General features: G+C 44.4%; 1 protein-coding gene across 1 annotated transcript; it reads left to right on the top strand.

Annotated features, from left to right (window-relative positions):
- The first annotated feature begins 3632 nt into the window (after positions 1-3632).
- Positions 3633-24714, top strand: sgpl1 (sphingosine-1-phosphate lyase 1). Its single transcript, XM_035400197.1, has 14 exons — positions 3633-3817; positions 11764-11929; positions 13081-13148; positions 14185-14332; positions 14847-14926; positions 15923-16051; positions 16420-16508; positions 17355-17463; positions 19485-19583; positions 20123-20269; positions 20896-21134; positions 21624-21770; positions 22234-22354; positions 23666-24714. The coding sequence occupies exons 1-14, from the start codon at positions 3806-3808 to the stop codon at positions 23807-23809; spliced, it is 1698 nt and encodes a 565-aa protein (XP_035256088.1). The 5' UTR covers positions 3633-3805; the 3' UTR covers positions 23810-24714.
- Positions 24715-26094: the final 1380 nt, after the last annotated feature.

Genomic DNA, 26094 nt, shown 5'->3' with positions numbered 1-26094 from the left:
TAGCGCAGGTTCCCCTGTGGTCACTAAAGCTCCGTCTCCTCACAGCCAAGCTGCTGCATCTCTCTCCTGCTGTTTCTGAATCTGCGCCTTCACATTCCACAGACCAAATGGTACAAATCTCTAACACACACACACACACACATGCACACGCACACACACACACATGCACATGCACACACACACACACACATGCACACACACACACACACACACACACACACACACATGCACACTTCTGTAAATATCTAAAATAACTTTTTGTGCCCACAAAAACTGTCAGGGCCAATTGACAGTACTCTCAACCCTAGAAAGTGAACCATACCTTCGAAAAGACGTCACACCCACAATTGGGGCAACGAAGACACAAACCTTATCACAGAGTAACCTCAGTCTTTCACTTCTCATTGTGAGGGGCACGGTTTGATCATTTAAATGCAGCGGCCATGTACTTAGTGCCATGTTCTCAAAGCAGTGACTAACAGCGAAGTTTTCCCTGACAGCATCCTGTTAAAAGCGTTCCCGTTTGGCAGTAAATGTAAGTGTTCTAGTACCATGGACAGCGTCCATTTCACCTGAGCTGTAGCACCTTGGAGAGCCCCTAGCCCCCACTGCTGTTTTGCTGTGTTCTCCCTGGTTTTGTAGTAGTTTGACTTTAGCTCTATAAGTTGCATCAGGTGCAGGCAACTCTGGTTCTGTAGTGCCAGGACTGTTTCTGGGTTGTGTTCCATCCAAACTGCATCACAAGAGCACGATGGATTATTATGTCTGAGCCTGAATACACAGTCAAATTGGTGAAGTTCTGAGTACATCCAACACAATATCACCTGTTCAGCACTTCTCCTTAAGTATAAATAATGAAACTGTGATTATTATTAGACCTACATTACTCCTATAGTTCTTGCTTGAAACAAAAGTCCAATTATGCAACAACATATTAGACAAATAATGTGTTGATAAAATATACTACATGAATTGTACAAATTCTTTCTTGCAGATTGAATAATGACTATAATGATAATTAGTATGAATCTAATAATCTTATGGCTGCTCCCTTTCCAATTTTATTATATGGACTGAAAAAGGTCACTTATGATACCCTTACAACAAAATGTGAAACTTGCAGAGCCTATCAAAACTATTGTCAACAATTAACACAGTAGAATATTTAAGCATTGTTCAAGTATGTAAATGGAAATGACTGCTGTGAAACTGGATAATAAAAATATTATTATTATTATTATTATTATTATTATTATTATTAATAATGACAACAACAATAATAATAATAACAACAATAATAATAATAATGATAATAATAATAATAATAATAATAATAATGTAGTTAAATATGCCAGCCAATAACAGCATGGGGCAGTGCTCATTTGGAACCATCAATTAAGCCTGCCATTGTACCACTTGTACCCATTTAAGTAACACTGCAGGTGAGGGAAATGCATTCTTCAATAATATCTTTAGTGGGTGCTGTTAGCAGGACGTAGGCAGTGCTAGCTCAGGGGATTCAGCCAATCTGAAACCCATTCTGTTCTTCATAGGAGGAAACCAACAAGGAGCCATAATTGATTAATTGAACTGTGGATGAATTGACCTTGACCTGCAATGTGAAGTGCTCATTGAAAAATTAACTAGACTATGAGATGGATAAAATATATTCTATCAGATGGGATTTAAAACATCATTTAGGGAGTCCTAGATAACTATAATTGAGGGCTATGGGTTTTATTTCAAATGTTCAATGTAATGGTTTAACCTTTGGATGTCAGGCTATTTCACCTGTCCTTTGAATTTGGCAATTGGCCTGGCAAGATTGTTTGTTCCAGTAAATAGGCAGATTTTTTTTTTTTTAAACCTGTGCAATTCAGTATTTCTCTTTAAATGAACAGTGAACATACGCTTAATCTATTCATTGCTACTGAGGAGAAATCAGCACTAAAGGACACACTGTTACACCCACAGACCCACACAATGGCAATTTGTTACAGTGAGACATTTTAAATGCTCAGGTGTGTCAGCAAGGGTTTGATTGACATAATTACTGCTTTCGTGGAAATAATAAAACAAAAGTCCTGGCTCCCTCTGATGGAGAAAATGGTAATTGCATGTATGTATGTATCTCCTTGCAGCAGGTCTCAGTTACATCTCAATTATATATGGTTTCAGTTAACCGTCATTCGAACAGGTTAGCCTCATTGAGATTAAAAGCTTTTTTGCAAGAGTCTAGACAAGATAAGCAGCAGTACAGTTTGCACAGCACATAGCAGCATTTTAAACAGTGTAAAGGCAATATTAAGACTAAAATATAAAATTACAAGTGGAAAAAAATTTCAGAAACATTAATATTTTTCTCCACAAAATGACACTTTAACTGGTTTCTTCTCTCAAAGGTGTTGCAGTTGCGGAACTAATCCATTCCAGGGTCATAGAGGCATATCAGTGACCTCAGTTCAGTCACTTTTCACCTATATAGGTGCAGTTAAATTTAGAATGATCCGTTGGCTCGTGATTTCTGAGCTCATGAGTGTTCTCTTTTTTCTTAATAATGTTCCAAACAGTTGATTCAGGTTTGGCCTGTGTCACTGACTGTTCTTAATTTTTCTTATTACTCAGCATGATTAATGCCTTCCTTGACTTTCATTGGCACAACTCTGGTCCTCCTGTTGACAAAACGCCAATAACAGACTGACTAATCAAAGACACCTGTGCCGCCATTTGTCCAAAACATTTTGACGCCCTGAAATTATAAAAAAGTTATGTAATTTGTACATGGCAAAACCAAAATGTATATTCGTAAAAAATGTATATACATGAAAGCTAAAAATGTGCATATTAACCACATGTGAATTGTTCAATTACAAACCAAATATTGTGGAGTACAGAGGCAAATCAATAAAAAATATGTATTTGTCCGAAACATTATGCATTCACTGTAATGCTCAGATTATCAGACATGTATATTTATTTCTTAGGGCTCTGATTTATTTTCCCAGTCAGAAATAGATTTCAGTTTCCGGGCTGCGACCCATACTGAATTTTCTTTGCGTAAGTTTTGTTAACTGTTCCATTATCCCCGGTTTATTTCAACCTTCATTCAATATTTTCTCAGTGGACCATGATCATCACACAAGGATAGGGAAAGAAATTTCAATATTACATAATAAAACAATTAAAGTAATTCCTAAAGCCGTCTGCATTTAAAATGAGTTATTTAAAAATGATGCCAAATGATGTTTAAAAACTTGCTGTTTTTTATTGTCTTTGATTACCTACTGCAAGCAATTTTACTACATGTGGATGAAGTTTTAAAAAAAATATAACATTGTATTTTATTATGTATCAGGGGTGAGGATACATGTCTGTACGGAGATCATATATCTGAAGACAATTAAGTCGTGGCAATATTTTACATTCAGACTATTCAGCACATTAAGAATAGCTTTCAAGGATTCTATAAATTTCATTAAGTTTACGTTGAGATTTCATTGCTTTATTACTCTTTTCTTTGTCTTGCTGCTGACCCCACACAACATGGCTGCTTATTGTCGCAATGTGACAGCCTGCATGTCACGTGACAAACCTTTTCGTCCTCCATGTGACGAATAGAAACAAGAAGGTTGATCTTCTTGTTAGCCTACTTCCTGGAGTAAGGTCGAGTCAGTAGAGTAGAGCTGTAATAAGCTGCCGGTGATAGAGTAAATCAGGCAGAGATATCAAGCGGCGAATTTGCTTAGTATACAAAAAGAATAAGGTGACGAAAGGGGCTATATTGGCTTTGTCTACAGCAAACAACATGGACTATTTGGTAAGTGAAGTTAATGTCAACTGTAGTACATTTTCCCTTTTCGAAAGCTCGTGGTTCGTTAGCAGTTTGCTAGCTGACTCTACGGACAAAGACTCGGGGTGAAAATGCGCCGTTTCGTAATATTGCCGTGGATGTTGCCAGGTCAACTGAAAGCGGTTACTTTGTTAATCAAACGGTTTGAGCAGTCCACTATGTAGATAGTCGGACTCGATGCTAAATTATGGCAAAGAACATTGCATGCAGCTGATTGAGTGATCTTATTTAACATGTCTCGCATTGCGTAAACCAATATGTGTTTCGATGAAATGAGAAATGAAGACGTTAAGTTTGGCATTTTCGGTAACATGCAGCGGTGTTTATGACACTGAAAATTATTTCCACAAAAACTTGCACTGACTTTGCACCCTACACAATGCAATACAAGCTATTGACACGGAATGAAATTAAGAATGTAGTTGAAGCAGTTTACATGGTTGTTGATATTAATAATACTAATAATAATAATAATGATGATGATGATGATGATGATAATAACAAATTTCTTATTTGCTGCATAAACTAATGCATAGCATAGATGACGTGAATGAGTGCATCAGTAATGCATACAGTCGCTGGCCTGGGACTGTTGTATAAATCAGGTGAATGCACTTATATTATCTTGCGTTGTGCACAGCTCTTGATAAAAGCTTCCGCGAAACGAGTACGAAAGAGTATATACGGACTAAGCGTATCCAGGCTCCTGTCATTTCTGGGTTCATTTTTTTGGTAATAAAGTTCTGTCTCACGGTCAAATACTGTCTTTGTGATCAACTAACCTACAAAAATTAGTAGAACTGTGGTCAGTTAAACAAATGCGTAGTTTGGATTTAAGCAATGCCTTTCCAAACATAGTGATGTTCATTTGAGGACAGAGGTTTCTTAGTGCACGATTTATCTGTAAGCAATATGCAGCAATACCTGTTACCTGTTATCTCCTGATGACACGTGATAACAGACCAGTATCTTTTAGGTGAAAGGGGAATATCTTTACTGTATGACGCAAAAGATGATGCATTTCTTCAGTCTGCCAGTCACGGCTTCCTTAATAACTGGTAATTCACAGGAAACGCTATATTGTCATATTGCAGCAGCTTTTGAAGCCATAGCTGCAAGGGTTTTAGTTGTGCTTTCAGCGATTTAAGTGCTGAATAGTTAAAATTAGTTGATCAAGAACAAGCAAAAAAAAAGAGAACTAGAGAAACTTAAGTTTTATTTGCGGGTGGGGGGTCGGGAACTTACTTTGAATAAATTGCGAGGGATCTGTCTCTGCTAAGTATTATTATATCTACGGTGTTTAATTGAGGGTTATCAGGTGACAGTAAACTGGATTACTGGGAGGGCTTGGTTAGTGTGATTATGTGTCCAAAGGCTGTTAGACGACAGCGATAATGACAGTTTGTGTGGTTTTATGTTTAATTGTGCAGCCAGGTGTGAACGCACAGTGTCAGACAGCAAGTCTCACTGCTCTTGTTTGGCAGGCCTCAGTTAAGACACCAGGTCAGTAAACTGGCCCTTGTCCTGGCCCAGATTTAGGTCTGGAGGTGAACTGGATGCTAGTCTGAAAACAACTGACATACCTGATAGGAAAAAAAAAGACTTTGTAGAGGTTTTACAAGGAAATGAAATCCTTCATCCTGTTCTCATTATTAGTCTAAATTCAGGTGGAGAAGAGTGTCCCTTAACGTTATACTACTTTGCACAATGATAGACTGTACCTTTTCTTTTATAGTGTGTTTATGATTGACATGACATTTTACAGTTAAGACATTGTGAGAGTAACACAGTCACATCCAAGGCCCTTTGTAGGGTCAATGGGCCCACTTCCAGTGTGACTCTGACTACGCTGATAGGAAAGGACGATGTGGCACTGGCGCTAGCCTATCACGTCTCCTTAATATTTCTGTGAAAATATATAGGCTTTATCCTTGGTGATTTCCAGTCATTTGTTTTCTTCTGCATGCAACCCACAGAAAATAAACAAATGTGGTGATTTTGTGTATGCGGGTCGTCCTTTTACACACCTTGCATCTGCAAATGTGTGTGTTTGCTACAGCGTTGAGGTTTTGAGTTTTAAAATATATTATTTAGAATATGCATAGAGTATAGAACGTTCTATGGGGTGCTGTACATAGGCTTAAATTACAGATTGTTTTGAGAAGAATGGAGTTGTCTCTAATAGCGTAGCCCATTTCTTAATAACATTTACTGGATTGTGTTCTGCCCTCTGTGCATTATCGTGCAATAGCTAGCCCGCATTGCATCTTGATCCTTTGCAAGGAGTCCCCAGGGTCTAATATGGGGGCGGAATCCATTTCGTTTATACAGGCAGGCTTATGTAGGGCCCGTTTGTGCTTCTTAAATCTCGTTCCAGGCACGTCTTCGCATGAAAACAGCAGGCGGGGCGTACACTCCACTCTCCAGCTTCAGGCAGTCGGAATATTGTGGTCAGACGATGTTAGGAAACACAATGGAGTCTTGTGAGGAGGGGGTGGGCGAGGGGGGGGGGGGGCGGGGGATCCGAAAACACGGAGTGCTCGTTGTGCACCTGTGAGAACGACTCCCCCGCGGTCCGCGTTCGTCGGGACATTGTTCCGCAGGCCCCTGCCCGAGCCGGTCCTCCCACTCGCTGCATTTCCATGAGAACCGGCGTCCCCGGGGGACAATGGCGGCGTCCCCGTGTGCACCGCCCGCCCGCGCCGCCATTGTTGCCGGAGGAAAATAAGATTTTCAGCCGCGCCTCAAAACGTTTTCTTGCCTCTTTCCCTGTCCACCCCCCCCTCCCCACTCCCTCCTCCATTTGAGATCTGCAATCAGGGGACTAGGAATTAAACTCCCATCCTGCTAGCTTTGGTATCACTCCCCCCCCCCCCCCCCCCTTTTTGACTTGATTTATAAGAGGGGGTCTGCCTGTCCCATCCAACACAGAACCCGCTGTTCTTGTTTTTTCTTTTCTTTTTTTCTCTGTCGTTTGTGTGATTTAATCAAGCCAAAAAAATTTTGGGCTGACGCAAGAAGTTTTTTTTTTTTTTTTTTTTTTTTTTTTTTTGGAAAAGGGAACTGGAATTAAAGGGAGGAGAGGTAGTACTTTCACCCAGCGTCTAAGCTATGGTCAGAGTTTGAGTTATGCTGGTCAGGGTCTGAGTTATGCTGGTCAGGGTCTGAGTTATGCTGGTCAGGGTGTGAGTTATGCTGATCAGGGTTTGAGTTATGCTGGTCAGGGTGTGAGTTATGCTGGTCAGGGTGTGAGTTATGCTGGTCAGGGTCTGAGTTATGCTGCTCAGGGTGTGACATGCTGCTCAGGGTGTGAGTTATGCTGGTCTGGGTTTGAGTTATGCTGGTCTGGGTTTGAGTTATGCTGGTCTGGGTTTGAGTTATGCTGGTCTGGGTCTGAGTTATGATGGTCAGGGTATGAGTTATGCTGGTCAGGGTCTGAGTTATGCTGGTCAGGATTTGAGTTATGCTGGTCTGGGTCTGAGTTATGCTGGTCAGGGTTTGAGTTATGCTGGTCAGGGTTTGAGTTATGCTGGTCAGGGTTTGAGTTATGCTGGTCTGGGTCTGAGTTATGCTGGTCTGGGTCTGAGTTATGCTGGTCTGGGTGTGAGTTATGCTGGTCAGGGTGTGAGTTATGCTGGTCTGGGTGTGAGTTATGCTGGTCTGGGTTTGAGTTATGCTGGTCTGGGTTTGAGTTATGCTGGTCTGGGTTTGAGTTATGCTGGTCTGGGTATGAGTTATGCTGGTCAGGGTCTGAGTTATGCTGGTCAGGATTTGAGTTATGCTGGTCTGGGTCTGAGTTATGCTGGTCTGGGTCTGAGTTATGCTGGTCTGGGTCTGAGTTATGCTGGTCTGGGTCTGAGTTATGCTGGTCTGGGTACAGGTGGTGTGTACATCTCACATTCCTCCTCCCTCTTCAGCAACCAGCCAGGATTTCATTTGATATAAGCAGGTTTATGCAGAGAGCGAGGAGCCGCTTCGGTGCTGAAGAAGTGTATGTGTGTTTCGACACGTTTGCCGTCTCCTTCCCCTTTGGCCTGCGGAAAGATAGCGTTTAATCTGGAGCGTTTATGGCCGACGACCAGTGAGACACGGCGCTGATCTGTCGGCCTCGGTCCGAGGGTGCCGACGAAACCGGTGAAGTTTCCCCTCGGCCGGCGGTCTCACCAAACGTCGCCCCGGCTGGTGGATAGCTGGAGATGTGGGCTGTTTCTGCCACCCCCCCCCCCCCCCCCCCCCCTCCTCGCCCCCGCCCCACCCCTCGGCGGCCCCAGGCAGGCGTGTTTCAGACACGCCCAGCGGAGCGCCACCGTGGCGGGTCGCGTATCGGGTGCCAGGGCTCCAAACCCAGTTCCTCCTGTCTGACCCTGTCGAACCTGTCGGAGAGGCCTCGCCATGGCGACGACCAGCTCTCAATTAACAAATCGGGAGGTGCTGGAACAGAAAGTGCCTGTGTGTGGGGGGGGGGGGGGGGGGGATTGGGGATCGGGGATCGGGGATCAAAGTGTCTCAGAGAACTGTGAGGTCCCGGATGCCGTTCCGGGAGCATCTGGCACTAATTGAGCACTGGCGATGACCTCTTTGTTCCTCCCAAAAGCGCAGCAGTTTGGCAGTCCGCTCGGTGCTGCTCCGGTCCTCTGGTTGGGTGGAATGTTTCCCTGTGACTTGTCCCCCTCTGGCAACCCTGGTTCACAGCTTACCAGACCTGCTCTGGGGCTCTGTGCCAGACGAAATGGGGGAAAGAACGCAGCCGATTATGCTCGCTTCCTGATATAAGCCATAGGAAAATGAAATACATTGTCTGTGTTAATATCTTCCTTCATGCTGCCACAGACTGTCATGAGAGGCAGCCTTGAAGAAACTTGTAGACTCCTTCCTCAACTGCTCGCTGGCCTCGGACCAAAGTTCTTGTGAAAGTAGCCTAGGGTTTAATTTCAGTAGTTTTGTACGGTCATTTGTCTCCCATTAAAATACCATTCACCTTTTATCATTTATTAAAAACAGGCATGTTATTTAAGCTCTAGACACATTGACCTTTAGCATATGTTTAGCAATTGCAGAAGCGGTCCAAGCATCAGTTTGTCCGTTATCATCAACGTATGTCTAGTGGTTGTAAAAGCATGATGAAAGATGGTAGGGATAAGGTAGGCTAATTTATTTTACAGCTTCTCTTATGAAATGAATGAGCTGTTTACCGTGAGTGGTGACTCAATACGAAACGCTGACGGTGGAGTTTATGTGAGCGCATATAGCATGTGGGTACATGCACCCTTTCAGTGACTCGTGTTCAGATTCGGGCACATTTGGGTGTTGGTGCCCACCATAGCTCAGATGTTGCAGATCTGTTGTTGGATGTGATATCTGTTGACTGTGTTCAGTATCATGTCTGTGTACTGACTCGCCTATCAGCTTTAATAGACCAAATGCTTTTAACCCCTTCCCACAAGCTCTCTAGTGACCAGGCGCCGGCGTCCGGAGACTATGAGTGGAAACAACAAACTCTGTGTTCTAGCTTTATTAGTAGCCGGTACACGACAACTAAGCCAACTTTATAAAAAAAAAAAATAAAAAAAAAGAAATCGATTCTGAGTGGCCAGCATAAAACTAGAATTGTGTTAAAATTATGTGCTGCATAAAATATAGGCCTTCCACGTACTTGATTCCAAATTTTCTGCTAAAAACTGAAAGAATGACGTTATCATTGTGGATTCAAGCTGTCGCAAGCACCGAAAACATCCTGTACTGTATGAATGTAGCATATTTGAGGAGGTTTTCTGTCCCTCGTGGAAGACTGTAATGACCTGTTTCAGTTACAGTACCTACTCATAACATAACATAAGAGAAATTTTATGTTGTTTCTTATTTTAAGCTAAGAAACAACATAAGTATTTCTATTTTTTCTATAGAACTCTTTTAGGTTCGGAAGTGGTACGGGAAGCCAGATGACCCTGGGCCAGTTTAGTCCCAGCAGAACAAAGACAGCCAATCATGCCTCAGCATGTTTGCAGATATACCAGATGTGGACTCCCATTGGCTGGAGATTACCCATCTAAATAAAGATAATGAGTGGGGAGGGTGAGGCTGGGTGTCTGTTAACAGGAGTGGCAAAGGCTCTTTTTTTGTTACCAGCAGGGGTTTGTCTACTGTGCCTGAAATTCTCTGCTGCTATCTCCTGAGGTGAGGCGTTCGTTTCATTGCTTGCATTGCATAGGGTCCCCTATCACAGACCTGTCAGCCGCGTCTGATATTTTAAAATCATGATACCTCCAACAGCAACAGTGTCATGGGTCCACGTCCAACGGCAAGTGCATTGGTCTCCCCTTCATCAGTTACTCCATTAAAAAAAGATAATTGACGAATCTCAGTGGCAGGAGAGGTTTTAGTAAGTTAGCCTACGTGTGACTAGCTGCGTTGTTGCCTTCCTATGTACATTGCCAGGGGGAAGATTCAAGGATTACAAGGATCTTTCCATAGCTTTTCCTCCTCAACAGTTGTCCTAATTTTCCTTCAACATGGTCTGGCCTAAATGCCAATACCTGGAGATATGGAGGATTGTGCTCCTGGAGCTCTGCGTGGAAAAGACGCAGATATTGCAGAAGCAATCTTCTGTAGCGGCCAGCTATTGTGTATACACTGCGTGGTTAACTGGCTACTGAGAAAACGAGGAAGAGTGTCGTCCTCCAGAATCTGCTACCAACGTATAAATCTGAGAAAACACCCTGCGTCAGACAACAGACAGAGACAACTACCAACTGCAGAGACGCGTGCGTTAGCAATTTGCGGAACTGAAATTTGCAGGCGTGTTGGCACTGTTTCTGTGGGCACAAAAAAGTTTTTTCTGTCCATGCACTTGCTTCATTCTCCCTTTCTGCGGTATTCCATTGTGACTTACTTCCTGTCCAAAATAATACATTTGCGTGTCAGAATTTGTGATATCACTTCTAATGAAACAATATTGACCAAAATGGTCTTTGAATAATTTATGTGGGTCCTTGTTTTGCCGTTGTGTTAGTTTGTGAAATCGCCAATATTTCTCACCTGTTTTTTCGTGGGTGAAGTTCATTAATTGAACTTCACTGACTAGGTTGAGGACAGGGAACTGAACTCTGTGACACCACAGAATGACACAGCTTATGCCCGACGAACTGTTGATGTTACATTATTACATTACAGGCATTTAGCAGACGCTCTTATCCAGAGCGACTTACACAACTTTTACATAGCATTTTTCATTGTATCCATTTATACAGCTGGATATATACTGAAGCAATTCCGGTTAAGTACCTTGCTCAAGGGTACAACGGCAGTGTCCTTACCCGGGCATCGAACCTGCGACCTTCCGGTTACAAGCCCAGTTCCTTACCCACTGATGTAACTTCCCAGTAATCATCATTCTCTATCACCTAAATGCATTTTGAAGCATGATCTAAATCGATGTCTGATTTCTCAAGCACTTCCCTTAAAAGATTTCTATCTCATCTTACAGACAGAATAGAGCATGTTGCTCTGAAAATGGTTGTGGTTTGATGCCACTTGCCGAACCACTGGTGTTCCCCAAGGCTTGGTTTTGGTCCAGTTTCTTAATTGTAACTAAGCAGTGTCCTTAATGAACCTCAGATTCGGTTTCCTTTCTGCACTGACTGTTGGAACATTTGCTTAAAATGGAAAGCTGATGTCACTCTGGCCCAAAGAGCATCAGCTGTTTGGAGTAGGTAAAAGTTTAGGGCATAAGCTACTTCTCTTGCACAGGAAGCACTTCAACAGGAAACCGAGTCTGTGCTCATCAGACTTGCGGTCAGCTTGTGGCAAATATAATGTTGAAGCCTGCATACTTTTGACTTCCCTTGTGCGCGAGGTCTGTAGCTCATATGTGGTTTTGGATACTCTCCTGACTCGCGTTTTCTTCTCTTCCGCAGACGGCCCTGGGGGTGTACGGGGAGATGCTGAAGATTTACCTGGAGCACGTTCGGCAGCTGGTGAACTCCAGCTGCCAGGACCTGGAGGCCTGGCAGATCATCGCGGGCTCGGTCGCGTCCACCGTCCTGGCCGTCTGGTTCAAAGAGCTGCTCTTTCAGAGGGAGAGTGAGTGTGCAGCGTGACTCTGACAGGGACTAACACGCACAGGCACTTAACACTGAACACAGTGATGCGGGCAGGTAGCGTTCAGAAGAATGAGGCATATATTTCCTTTTTTAAACAAAATAACATGTTTGATTTTGAAATTTACACCTAATGTTCATAATCCATATTATGACAGATTTGAAGGCAAGCACATTAATTAGATTTTAATTGTTTAAATGTTCATTTTTAAAGTAATGATGATGATTCTCTGTGAGTTAGTGACTTAGTGCACAGACCATAAACTAATACACGGACTGACATTGCGATAAGATTGTGAGTGCATCTATGCACTGATTAAATGAGTGAGTTGGTTGGTGTACAAGTTGGTGTACATTAGCTCTGGCAATTAAAAAACAAATGGAAGGTGGCATGATCTGATTTTAGAGGTTTGTAGCTTGATTCTATGTAAATATTATTTAATATATTCATATTTAAAAAGTTGGCTCAGAAGAACATCCAAGGTGATTGGAAGGACGAAACTGAGAGAACGTTTTGGCTGCATCTAAATCTTTTCCTTGAATGATCAGCTACTGAATAGTTAATAATACTTTTCTTTTTACCATGGGACCAGAGAAGGGCCTGCAGGGTAGGAGGGAGTCCAGGCTGTGGGAGTCATTTGCTCACTTACAGTTGAGAATGCAGTTAAAACTGGGACTGGCCTGCTAACCTGATATCCAGTTAGGCTGCCACTGCTTTTGTTTTGTTTTTTAAAGAGGCTGAAATATGAACACCTAACACAAGCTCCTTAGTGCTGAGCTTGCAATCCTTTTGTTGGATGGTGTGTGGGTGGGGGATTGGGTGATGGTTGGCATCTTGTGTAAAAATTTAAATTAAAGTGACAGTCTACCTTCTGGGCCACTTTATGGCATTTCAGTTTTAGTGTATGATTCCCCCTGCAGCCATTTTAGCTTTCTGGTCGTCACAAACTTCTGTAATTATCTGAAATATCATTCATCATGCATGTGAGCATCTGTGCCATTCAGAAACGTACATTAAATCTGAAGTAATTTTTGAAAACCCCCATAAAATATACGTACTGTCTCTTTAAGAGGTACAAGCCACCCTATGAGAGTGAGAAATGCCTGGATTTTAACTTTATTTCCGTCTTCCAGGTCTGACGTCCAGGATAAAGAAGCAGTGCTTTCGGTTGATAAGAAGAATCCCGTTCGTCGGGGCTACAGTAAGTAACTGTTATTTCTGATTGCAGCACAAAAGCCCCCGTCTCCCCCAGCTTCAGTGAGTCATTCCAGGATGAGCATGATTGGAGCAGACTGCTTTTGTCTGGCCCTTCAGACAGCCAGGGATTACTGCAGGCCATTGCCTCAGAGTACCCTTCACCTCTGTGCACACTCACCCACTCTCTCTCTCATTCTCTCTCTGTCTGTCTCTCTCTCTCTCTCTCTCTCTCTCATTCTCTCTTTTTTTCTCTCTCACTCTTTCTGTGTCATTCTCACTCTCTCATTCTTTCTCACTCTTTTTTCTCTCTCTCTCTTTCTCTTTTTCTTTCTTTCTCTCCCTCCCTCTCTTTCCCCTGGCTCTCAAATATTTTTTCCATGAGCAGAAAATTGTCCAGTAATAGAGGAGAATGTCAGGCGTGACTGACATACTGCAGCCAAGCATGGTGGAGAAAAATGAAAGCCTCTGTTTAAAACTTGTACTAAACTTAGCAACCGGTTCAGGATGTGGCCAGTTCCTTTTGGTGATTGGTGATGTCATCAAACTGTGGAGAAAAATAAATATTGGATTCATTTAATATAAAGTGAAGCGAAAATCTTATTGAATCCAGGCTTGAATATATGGATAGATCTATATTGTATGTATAATAAATATTGTTATATTTAAAACTTGTATTAAACTTGGATACCAGTTCAGGATCTGGCAAGTTCCGTGTGGTGATTGGAAATTTAATTAAACTGTGGAGAAATATTTTTGGATTCATTTGATATAAAGTAAAGGGAAATACTGATTGAATCCAGAATATATGGATAGATCTATATTGTATAATGTATGTATAATAAATATTGTTTTGGTTGCGGATAGTTTAGTCAAATAATGTATGGAAGAGAAAGGGTAAAGCAGTGTTCGTCTAATTGTGCTCGGGTGCTGCTTGTGCTCAGGTGCTTGTGTGCTCAGGTGCTCTTGTGTGTTCAGGTGCTCTTCTACTCATGTTCAGGTGCTGCTCGTGTTCAGGTGCTCATGTTCTCTTGTGTCTGCAGATCCAGGCTCAGTTGAACAAGGCCCTGGACGACATGTCGGTGAGCCTGTGCACGCTGAAGGAGGGCATGTCCTACATCAAATCCCTGCCCGCTCACGGCCTGACGCAGACGCAGGTCCTGGGCGCCATCAAGCAGTACGACAGCCTGGGTGAGTGTCCGTGCGGCACACACACGCCCTCGCGCACGCGCATGTTCCGAGCTCGCGCTCCACGCGGGGTCCGCCAGAACGCGGGGTCCCTTCTCCGCGGCTCTCGGCTCTAAAGACAGCCGGTTAGCCCGCAGCTTAGCGTAACTCCAAGCCAGAATTACTCGCGTAATACAGTTCAGCTGAAAGGCGAGAGGTCGATTTAAGCTGGATTTTCTCTGCCTTATCTACATACTGCTGCAGTCCTGCTGTCAAACTTTGACCTTGAGTCCAAGTGTGCTGCCGAGTCTGTGATACAGCAGACAGCGCACGTTGCCCGATATTACCGGAGCAGCTGGTGCCTGTTTGTGGAAAGTTTACCTCAGAATGTTGAAAATGTTGGTACCGTGGCAACTGAAAAGACGGAGGGCTGCGTTCAAGTCAGACCTGTTCCATTGTTTCGTGGTTTCATGTTATTGTTGTTTATGTCCTGGTGCTGTTGCCTGGAGACCTAGTCAAGCGTAGCTCTCCCCCACAGGTGAGGTCCAGTGGGAAAAGGGCAAGGTGTCGGGGGCCGTCTACAGTGGGGACTCCAAGCTGACGAATCTCCTGGTGAAGGTACCGTATCTGAGCACTGACTCACACTGGTAGCGTATCTGAGCACTGACTCACACTGGTAGCGTATCTGAGCACTGACTCACACTGGTACCGTATCTGAACGCTGACTCACACTGGTACCGTATCTGAGCACTGACTCACACTGGTACCGTATCTGAGCACTGACTCACACTGGTACCGTATCTGAACACTGACTCACACTGGTACCCTATCTGAGCACTGACTCACACTGGTAGCGTATCTGAGCACTGACTCACACTGGTACCGTATCTGAACGCTGACTCACACTGGTACCGTATCTGAGCACTGACTCACACTGGTACCGTATCTGAGCACTGACTCACACTGGTACCGTATCTGAACGCTGACTCACACTGGTACCGTATCTGAGCACTGACTCACACTGGTACCGTATCTGAACGCTGACTCACACTGGTACCGTATCTGAACACTGACTCACACTGGTACCCTATGTGAGCACTGACTCACACTGGTACAGTTTCTGAACACTGACTCACACTGGTACCGTATCTGAGCACTGACTCACACTGATATCTCTGAGAGGGGTTCCTTCAACCAAAATCCTCAGCAGAGTTCATGTCAGAGTAAGTGCATGTAATAATCATGATCCTTAATGAGTTACTATTTAATGCTCACCTTATAAAGGTACTTTATCACGCAGAGGCTGGTCCATACAGTCCAGACTTGAGGTTCAAGCCTGGTTTATGCCTTTAGCTGGGCTTATGGTGGTCTTACGTCCTTCAGGATTTGCACAGCTTTAGGTTTTTCCAAAAACAGGTGTTGGCGGTTCCCGGTTCTGTTTTTAAATTGGTGCCATCTCACCTGTAGCACTGTGGCCTGCAGTGTGGGAAATATTAACTGGCCTGGCCTCAGGGAAAACTGTGAAATGGGGGGGAGGGGGGGAATCATAAAACAATAGTGTAGGAGCATGTTTGGTGGACGCTGGATGTTCACTTCGCTCTTTTTGTTTTTCAGGTGTATGGCGACTTTGCCTGGAGCAACCCGCTGCACCCCGATGTTTTTCCGGGCGTGCGGAAAATGGAGGCGGAGGTGGTGCGGATGAGCTGCACGCTCTTTCACGGGGGACCCCGGTCCTGCGGAACGGTCAGTCTCTCCTGCCGGGGCCTCAGTGCGATGTTGTCGTGCGCACCTGGTCAGGTTTCTATAGAAACCGTTACATAGACATGCCTGTACGTCATTCCACTGGAAGATGAATTATTTTAATCATTTTTAATCTTTATTTGTATTAGTGTCAGTGCCTCTCAATTTTTCTGTGAGCTGAAGTTCCCTGAAATAATGATATCTACTCAAATCACAGATATCAGGTCTGATTCTTGTAATCTTGCTGAGAAGGAAGGGCATGCATATCTCCTCTGTTTCCACAAAGCACAAGGCATTCTGCAGCCTGAATGTTCTGGGCTTCTGAGCGTGTGCGCGGACCGAACGATGAATGTTCTGATTTTTCCACCCAGGTCACATCGGGGGGGACAGAGAGCATCCTGATGGCCTGCAAAGCGTACAGAGACATGGCGTATGAGAGGGGCGTCAAACACCCAGAGATGTGAGTGTCACACACACACACATACACACACACACGCACACACGCACACACATACACACACACACACACACACACACACACACACACACACACACACACGCACATGCACATACACACACACACACATACACACACACACACACGCACATGCACATACACACACACACACATACACACACACACACACGCACACACACACACAAACACACACACACACGCACGCACACACATACACACACACACAAACACACACACGCACGCACACACACACATACACACACACACATACACAGACAGACACACAGACACACACACACGCACACAAACACACGTGCTCAGAGCTCAGGCCAACCTCAGGAGCAGCTGTCTTCCTGACCACGAGTAGTAATGACATCGTGTGACTAACAGATACTGGACAAAGAAATGCATGTTCAAGTTGATTATAAAATTTCCAACAGTTAAGATACTTTAGACTGCTCAATTGTGTATGTATGAACTAAGGTGTAATGATTATTAATTTTTTTGAATTTTTGTTTTTTATTTTTGTTTTGTATTGATATTACAGTTATTAGATATTACATTTAATATGACAAAAAGAGAAATTGTTGCAGAATATTGCATTAATTGTCCAAATCTGTTTAGAAATGCAGTGCTTCTCTAATTTGTGCCAGTACTGTATAAGTTTTATGTTATTTAGATGCTTTTTCATATTATTTACACGTGGATTACACAGTACTGTAGTAACTCCAATATAATTACTCTGAAAGATGGCTGGTTTGATAGCGTTAAGTTGAATTGTTGTCAGGAGCAACCTTCGTGAGCGCTCTGCTCTCTCTCCCCCGTTAGCCTGGCGCCCGTGAGCGTACACGCCGCGTTCGACAAGGCGGCGCACTACTTCGGCATGAAGCTCGTCCACATACCCCTGGTGAAGGACACCATGAAGGTCGACGTCAAGGTCTGTATCCGAGCGCGTCACTCGCCTCCCAGCGAGTCCCCAGCGCTCCGCCCACCTTCCCTCTGCGCTAAATTAGCTTATCCCCCTGGCGTCGGAGGCGCTTCGGTCGCTCTGACATTGCACCTGTCTTTGTTTGGCTCCTTCGCGTCTCCTCTCTGTTTGCGGATTCTGTTGGTGTTGAATTGTGTTTAGAGGCAGTTTCATGGTGTCCCTTGGGAAATGACTGTGTAGGCGGTTAGGGCCCTGGGGTGAGGGGTGAGGGGTGACAGGCGGGGCGGGGCGGGGCGGGGCGGGTGGGATGGGGGGGGGGGGGGGGGCAGGGCGGAGACAGTTGAGAGACACAGATGATCTATACCTGACCTGGAGACAGGAAATGTGTCGAGTCGCATATTTTGCTGAGTATGTTGTCATGGCTCACTTAGACATATAGGCCCATTAAAGGAAGACTGCAAATCATCCGCTGGTCATAGGACTGCTTACCCGTCAGAAGCGATCCTGTGGCTAGCTCCCGATGTGCTGACCACGGCTCATGAAAGCCTCAACGAATCCGAAAAGGGCCAACAAATTTACCATAGAAAGTTTTTTTTTTTTTTTTTTTGGAAGACTCTGAATCACTGCCCTTGTAAGGATTAGAAATATTAAACTGCAAATGTGAAATTTACAACTATTGAAGTTTTACATTTATTGGAACCTATATTAGTCTTCGATATTTTCGGAGCCCACCTACTAACAGTATTGCTGAAATGAGTGACATTAAATGATGCAATGTGAACTCCCTGCATGGTATGCATATTTGTGCCATACCTAGGCGTGTAAAAATAAATATCAGAACACCATCATCCAAATGTCAAATATTACACACGTAAGCACCTCTACAGCTGCATTGACACCCAATGCAATCTTAATATTAGTGAAATCTTAATTCAGAGGCACCATGTAAAGTCTGTGTAAAATGCTTTGTATTGATAGGCAAGAAGGACACTGGGAGGATACTCTTGTGATTGACACAAGGAGGACATCCTCCATCCAACCAGATTGCAGTTATGATCCCTCCAATTATGTCATCTTACACTTGACAGAATGGATATGTAACTTGTTTGTATGTGTGGTACACACTAAATACAATCCACACAAAACCTGATTGATTGGACGGTAGAGACGTTCTCTCTTTCTCCCTTTCTTCCCCTGAGTTAAAATGGGACCCTTACAGAAGTGGCTGCCTAGTTGGGTCGTCCCTGGTCGCTTTTTGGCAGCCACAGTGTAAATGATGGTGGTTAGCGTGAAGGCCCTGGGTCGATTTGAGCGCATATTTTTAAAAAGATCAACGCGGGGCCCTTGATTAACTGCACACTAGAGGGGACCACTAGCCTATCGAACGGCGAAAAAAAAAAAAAAATAAATAAAAAATAGGTCGGTCTAGGCTACACTGCGCGTAAGACGCCTGGAGGTTAACTTGCCTCCTGGGATTAAGTCAGATGCTTTAAAACGGGTCATAACGAATGACCTCATCCCTGACACCGTTAAGGAAGAGAAATGGCTCCTTTCTCAATGACTCCTGTCCCATTGTGTTTCTATTACAGTCACATGTATTTCTGATTCGGTTACGCTGTTAAATTTAGATCTGTTCAGACGCATGCAGATTAGATCGCATTGCTCCGATCGGGTACATTCTCTTAAATACGTTCGCGATTATTGAGTTACGTTCCGTCGCATCCAGTTCCGTCCTCTGGTGCTGTGTTCCATTTTGGTCCATTAAGTTCCATTACATCTGTTCTTGACAGAGTTTTGATGTTCTAACGTGATTTAGTTGCCTTGTGAGAGATCTTGTCTCCTCCAATCAGCTGTGAGTCTTAGAGAGAAGCCAATAACTCGCTGTCCCAGAGCTGCACCAGCACATGAGGCTAAAGGGGGGCGGGGGGGTAATGGAAGCGTTAGGGGCGTGTCCTTTCCCTGATTTGGGGGAGGAGTTCAACCACAGAAGGAGCGGTTGCGGGTTTTAAGACGCTCTCGTTTGCGCGCAGGCCATGAGGAGGGCGATCTCCAGGAACACGGCCATGTTGGTGTGCTCCGCCCCGCAGTTCCCTCACGGAGTCATCGATCCCATACAGGAAGTGGCTCAGGTAACGAGCGTGGGCCCCGCCGATCCAGCTCAGCTTCACGACAGACATATTTCATAAAGCAGAAGAACTTTAACGATGTGCGTTTCCCACACGTAGATAGCCTATAATATGCATTGCAGTTTTGAATATTTTATTTGATTGGCAGAAACACTTCTGTCCGGTCTTACATGATGTTAAAAGACACAACATGCATGTAGAGCAAAGTACAGCTTAAATACTAACCTCACATACATATTACCAACAGCAAGTGTGCTTAACTGTGTAATTTGCTAGTAGCAAAACAAATTAACTGCCAATTCCTTGAAAATATATACCATTCTCCAAACTGCACAGTAAGATGTCCAGTGTTAATTCAACAGTAACAGAGTTTATATGTGTCCAATAAGGGACCATGTGTATAAGAGTTCATTTAACCCTGAACATTTTACTGTGTGACTGCTCTTCAGTTTCACAGAAACAAATGATTTAGGATTATGTTTGGGGCATTGGAGTTCTCAGAACGCTTGACCTCTGACCCCTGTGTCTCCTGATGCTCATAGTTGGCTGTGAGGTACAACATTCCCATGCACGTGGACGCCTGTTTGGGGGGGTTCCTCATCGTCTTCATGGACAAGGCCGGCTTCCCGCTCGCCCCCTTTGACTTCCGGGTCGAGGGCGTGACCAGCATCTCCGCAGACACGCACAAGGTGGGTCCCTCTGGAGGCCGGTGGAAGGAGCTCGGCTGTTTGCTAAAAAAACCACAAGAGTAATTCCCAGGTGGGGCATTGCTGGTATTTGCTTGAGGAAAGGTGTTCTTCTGAATTGCTATGTTAAATATTCAGCTATATGCATGTGTGTAATAGGTGAAGTGTTAGCCATTGTATATTACAGTGGATAAAATGTTTGAGGTCTTTCTAAAATATTTGAGTTGCGCAGTTCTTTTACCCTGAAGGGTGATTGATTCCCTGACCGGTGGAGTCAGAGTTTGTCTAAATCTAAACTACTGTTCACATTGATTGATTGCTGTTCACATTGATTGACTGCTGTTCATGTTGACTGCTGCTTACGACAGTCTACTGAATGCAGTTGGCTCACTGCTGCACGTCCTTGTTTTCAATTACTGACTACAATTAGCATTTTCTGACTGCTTGTCCGTATTGACTGACTGCTCCTTCTCATTGACTGACTGTTGTTCCACACTGACTGACTGTTGTTCCACACTGACTGACTGTTGTTCCACACTGACTGACTGTTGTTCCACACTGACTGACCGTTTGCCCTGCATATGACCCACACTGACTCGTACTCACTGTGGCTCTCTCTCCCCTGTCAGTATGGCTTTGCCCCGAAGGGCTCCTCGGTGATCCTGTACTCGGACCAGAAGTACCGGCACTACCAGTACTTTGTGGCGCCGGACTGGCAGGGGGGCATCTACGCCTCCCCCTCGGTAGCGGGGTCCCGCCCCGGGGGCATCATCGCCGCCTGCTGGGCCACCATGATGCACATCGGCGAGAACGGCTACGTGGAGTCCACCCGGAAGATCATCCAGACCGCACGCTTCATCGAGGCAGGGTACGCGCCCAAAGTCGCCCTGCCCAGCCCCCTGACCTCTGGAGAACTGGGCGGGGTTTTTACACCAACCCCCCTCCACAACAGTGCCTGTGGCTAGACTGAGGTGTCTCATGGGATCTGTAGTTTGGTTTCCCCCTTGGCATACTACAGGGACTGAAATGTAACAGTTCCGAAGGAGACAGTCTCAAGTGGAATAAATTATTTGTCCAGTATGTTATCTTGTAAAGTTCTGTAGTTTTTAGAAAGGCTAGATCACCTCAGCCTTAGTTATGGTACAGTGTTCTCCCACTGTGACAGGAGTAGCTTGTGTCTTATAAAGACCATTGGGTTCTGTACAAGGTAGCTCCTTTTGTGCCTGCATCTATGACCGGTGCTTTACAGTTCATTTAGAATGAACCTGAGTTGATTTGGTATATCATTTCTGAATGGTGAATTCACACCCTGTGCTGGTCAGTATGGTGAAGTCGAGCGTTTCTCGTTCGCCCTCAGGTGCCGTAAAGTGGACGGGCTGTTAGTGTTTGGGCAGCCTGAGGTCTCCGTGGTGGCCCTGGGGTCCAGCGTCTTCGACATCTTCAGGTTGTCCAACGCGCTCACCACCAAAGGCTGGAACCTGAACTCGTTACAGTTCCCTTCCAGGTGAGCTTTCTGCAGCTTTATAAAGATTTGTGGAGAATAGCACAGACAAATTGCCCAAACGTTCCTCTTTGTTTTGACGGTGATCCTTTATAATGTGACCTGAAGTAATCTTGCCTATTTGTTTCATAAACATTTTGTTACCCAGAACATTTTTTGATGAAATATTTGCTTGTCCTTGAATCGTAGAATTCACTACAAATTTTATTCATGTCACATTAATAATGTTAGATAATTATGTTAGTTTTTTGTGGTTGAAGTAAGTTCTGAAGCATAAAATTATATTTAGTGTCGGGATAGATTTCAGGCCGTGATGTTTTGGTTCGGATAGTCTTACTTTCTTGGCTTGGTATGAAGGCCTGGGGTTAGCGCAGGCTAGCAGAAGGTGGCTCGGAGCTCCCGGCCGTGGTTAGCTCCGGTGGCCACAGGGGGGCGCTGTTTGGCTCAGCTGTCTGTCTCCGCGCAGCATCCACATCTGCGTGACCCTGCTGCACACGCAGCCGGGCGTGGCCGAGCAGTTCGTCAGCGACGTCACGGACCTGGTGGCCGTCATCATGAAGAACCCAAAGGAGAAAACCACTGGCATGGTGAGTGACATCACATCCTGTTTCTCGCACACCTCCGTCCTCTCACCCTTACCTCGTTCACCTACCCAGACTTCCAGCCCCCAATACTCAACCACCTTTTTGTGTTCGCCCTCGTTTACTCACATTCGTCCTCTCACGTCCCGATTCAACTTCCAAGTTCGATCTTTATCGTCACTGATGGGAAATTCTCGTTGCAGCCATATCACAAAAACACTACAAAATACGAACGCAAAAACAAACCTATAAACTTATAGTACAAACAATAAATAATGCTAAAAAGGTGCATATGTGCAAATAACATTCATATATGAGGTATGAGGAAATCCTTCTGTGCCTGTTGAGCATTTTTATTGCTTGAGGAAGAAAGGAGTTCTTGAGCCTATTGCCCTTAGCCCGTAGCTGACTGACCCTACACCCAGAGGATAAAGCCTCATATTCAATAACTAGAGGGCGATCAGGGCTGTCTAGAATGGACTTGGCTTTATGGAAGGCTTTCTGTTGTATACCAGTGATCTTACTGGCCACTGGTAAGTAGGTATTTTTTTCTATTTATCCCTAAATCACAAAACCAGGCTACCATGGAAAACTAGATAGATTCAAATGTTCTATGAAACTATGTCATCAAAGTTTGGTTTACATTAAAGGTATTGAGCGTCCTCAGAAAGTAGAGTCTTTGCTGCCCTGTAATAGAAATGCAATCCAAGTTCACATCCAAATTGAGTTTATAGTCAATGACATTCCCCAGGTACATATAACTGTCCGCAAAATCAATTCCATAACCCTTAGTATATGTCTGAGAGTGGATTTGAATTTCTCCTGAAGCCAGTTGGCATATCTGTAGTTTTACAGGCATTAAATATGTAAAATGCAGCATCAGATCACTGTACAAAGTCCTCGACCACAGGCCCATGCTCATTCCCTCATCTTGTAACAAGCTGATGATGACCGAATCATCTGCAGACTTCAAGATGTTCCTATCCCTATAGTGACTCCTACATCATCAGTGTAGAGCAGGACTACCCAACCCTGTTCCTGGAGATCTAGCATCCTGTAAGTTTTCATTTCAACCCTGATTTGACACACCTGATTCTTCCGATCGGCAGCTCAAGGAGATCTCTAGCTGTTGAATGAGAAGTGCTTCTTTAGGATTGGAGGTTGGAATGAAAACCCTCAGGATGGTTGATCTCCATGAACAGGGTTGGGCAGCCCTGGTATAGACTTCGCTCTGAAATGACACCGTTCACCTCCTCTCTCCATCATCTCCCGAGCACTCAAAGAAATCCCACAATGCATTTCTCTCCCCTCCCTCAGGGCGCCATCTACGGCATGGCCCAGTCCATCCCCGACCGCTCCATGGTGACGGAGATCTCGCGGGGGTTCCTGGACTGCCTGTACAACACCGACGCCCCTGTCCCGGAGAAGAACCACATGAATGGGACGTCCAAGCACCACTGAGCGTGCGACAGGCCCCCCCCCCCCTCCAGTACCTCCAGTGTTCATTTCCCCTTCGTTGCCTTATCTTGTCCCTTTTTTGAAATTCTTGTTTTCTAATTTCCTGTCGAAAAGCACAAATCACTGTTCTTTGTTTGGTTAGAGGTGACTGTCCGTCTTCTCTGGTGAGACGGACGTAAGGATTGTAAACGACCTAACGAGGGTGGAACCATCCTTCCTCAAACGTGGGGGGGGAGGGAGGGTTTTGGTTCAGTTTATTTCATGCACTCGGGGTTTTAACTTTGGGAGAAAAATTGGGATTGGCTGAACTTGGCTCAAGGCCCTCCTCTTTCCGTGGTTTACATGCAGCTCCGGATGCGATTGGCTCCCATAAGCATTGACTGTTGTCCTCAGCCAGCCTACCCAGAAAGTGTTAGGCGTTTGAGATTAAAGGTACTACCCTGTGACTTGCAAATCACAGTCCTATTGGGTGATGATAATAATGAATTAGAATGCTCTGGGAAATGACCACTAGCTTTTTCAGTACAGAGCCAAAATCCTGCTCTTGAGATCCACGCGCTGCTCAATGGAGATCTCAGTGCTGACCAGTCGGAGTGTTCCGCGTTCAGCGTCAGTCCATATTGCCGTTTCCATTTCACTTCAGTATAAACCCGAAGCCCAGATCAGTCCCAGCAGCCTAGCCTGTTCTAACCGGTCACATTAGTAACACAAGGGAAATGATGAGACGTCTGGTTCTGAAGCCATTTTGTCTGCCGCGTGCTAATGTTGAACGAGTGCAGGCGAAAGGCCTCGGAGTCACCTGACCACAAGAGCAAACTAACCAAAACTTCCACGCTCCACTGCAGAGTTAACGCACTTTAAACTGGGAGCTGAGCAACTGCAAATGGTTTCTTCCACAGGATCTGAGTTGGCAATGATGCCATAAACTGATAAACTGATAAACTGACATGACGTGATACAAAGGAGTATCAAAGACATGACGTGATACAAATGAGTATAAAAAGAGTTCTAAATGGAGCATTTTGCATAGACGATCCAAATAATGTATCGGGTAAAAATAGCGTTAAAAAGGCAAAGAAAGCTTGTTGAGCTTTTATAAAAATAAAAAATGAAGAATAAGAAAGTTAGTTGATTGTAAATATGGAGCTGTGCTGCCATACCACTGGCCCTTAAACCCTTAAGCAATCCGGATCGCGAGTCTGAAACAGGGTCCTCGATGTTAAATCATGGTAACAAGTCAGCATGGGACTGATAAAATCAGGGAATTAGCGGATTATTGAGCAGATTATCGTTAGTCTTCTCACTCTTCGTTCGCGGGCTGTGGAAACGCAGTCGTGTGTTAAGTTTGACTTCCTTCGCTTTCCACGCCACACGCTATGATGCGGACCGTTTCTAAAGAAGTGCCTTTTGAATTCTGTTTAACGGAAAACGTGACGCACGAAGCCACTTTGCACAAAATGAAATGTATGATTGAGACAGTTGGCTGGAGAGGCGTGACGTTGGACTGTTGAATTTTTTTGGCCCTCGGAAGCCATTTTGATTTAAAAAATAATGATAATAACCATAAACAATAATCTTGTTTAATACACTAAGTGCACTCTAAGCGTTAAAAAAAAAAATTGAAGGTATATACATATATATATTATTATACTAATTTATATGTTTAATTGCTTAAGCATATAGTGGAGGTGATGAGATGACTCTCTGAGTGTGGAATGAGTTCTCTTGTTCAGCAGAATGGCAGGTTCTCGCATAATGCATGTGGACACTGGTGTAATTTATCAGCAAATTAAAATTCAGTCTCTCTTTGTTCTTAATGGGATAGGATAGTCAGGTTGTGATTGAAAAGGAAAATTGATTTGTCGTGCGAACATTATGAATGTGCTAAGATATTTGACTGTACAGGAACACAAAGGTTCATTTTTGGGGTGGAAGTCTGTATTCCAGGGGATCATTTTGAAACGGGTTAAATGTTCTGAGAAGGCCTGATATGCTTTGTGGAATATCCAGAGTCTATTTCAGACAGCCCAACTGTGTGGCCTGCTGTCTCCGTAAGAGAACATAGTCCATTGCCCCTGAAACCCACATTAACCCCCCTGTTCACTTTTCCTGTTTACAGACAGCTGAGCTGAATTTATCCTCAGTTACGTTGTCATTGTCGCAGAAGTGCGTCTGTCCCCAAATGTTAAACAAAACCCACAGTATAACGGTTCAGCTGCAAGTCAGTGCGTAAAATGAAGTTGCCACTTTCTGTTGCCCCAGACACTTTCTATTTTATTCACTTGCCC

The sequence above is a fragment of the Anguilla anguilla genome, chromosome 18 (assembly GCF_013347855.1).
Source record: "Anguilla anguilla isolate fAngAng1 chromosome 18, fAngAng1.pri, whole genome shotgun sequence".
Taxonomy (NCBI): Eukaryota; Metazoa; Chordata; class Actinopteri; order Anguilliformes; family Anguillidae; genus Anguilla; species Anguilla anguilla.
This window is presented reverse-complemented; position numbering and strand designations above follow the sequence as displayed.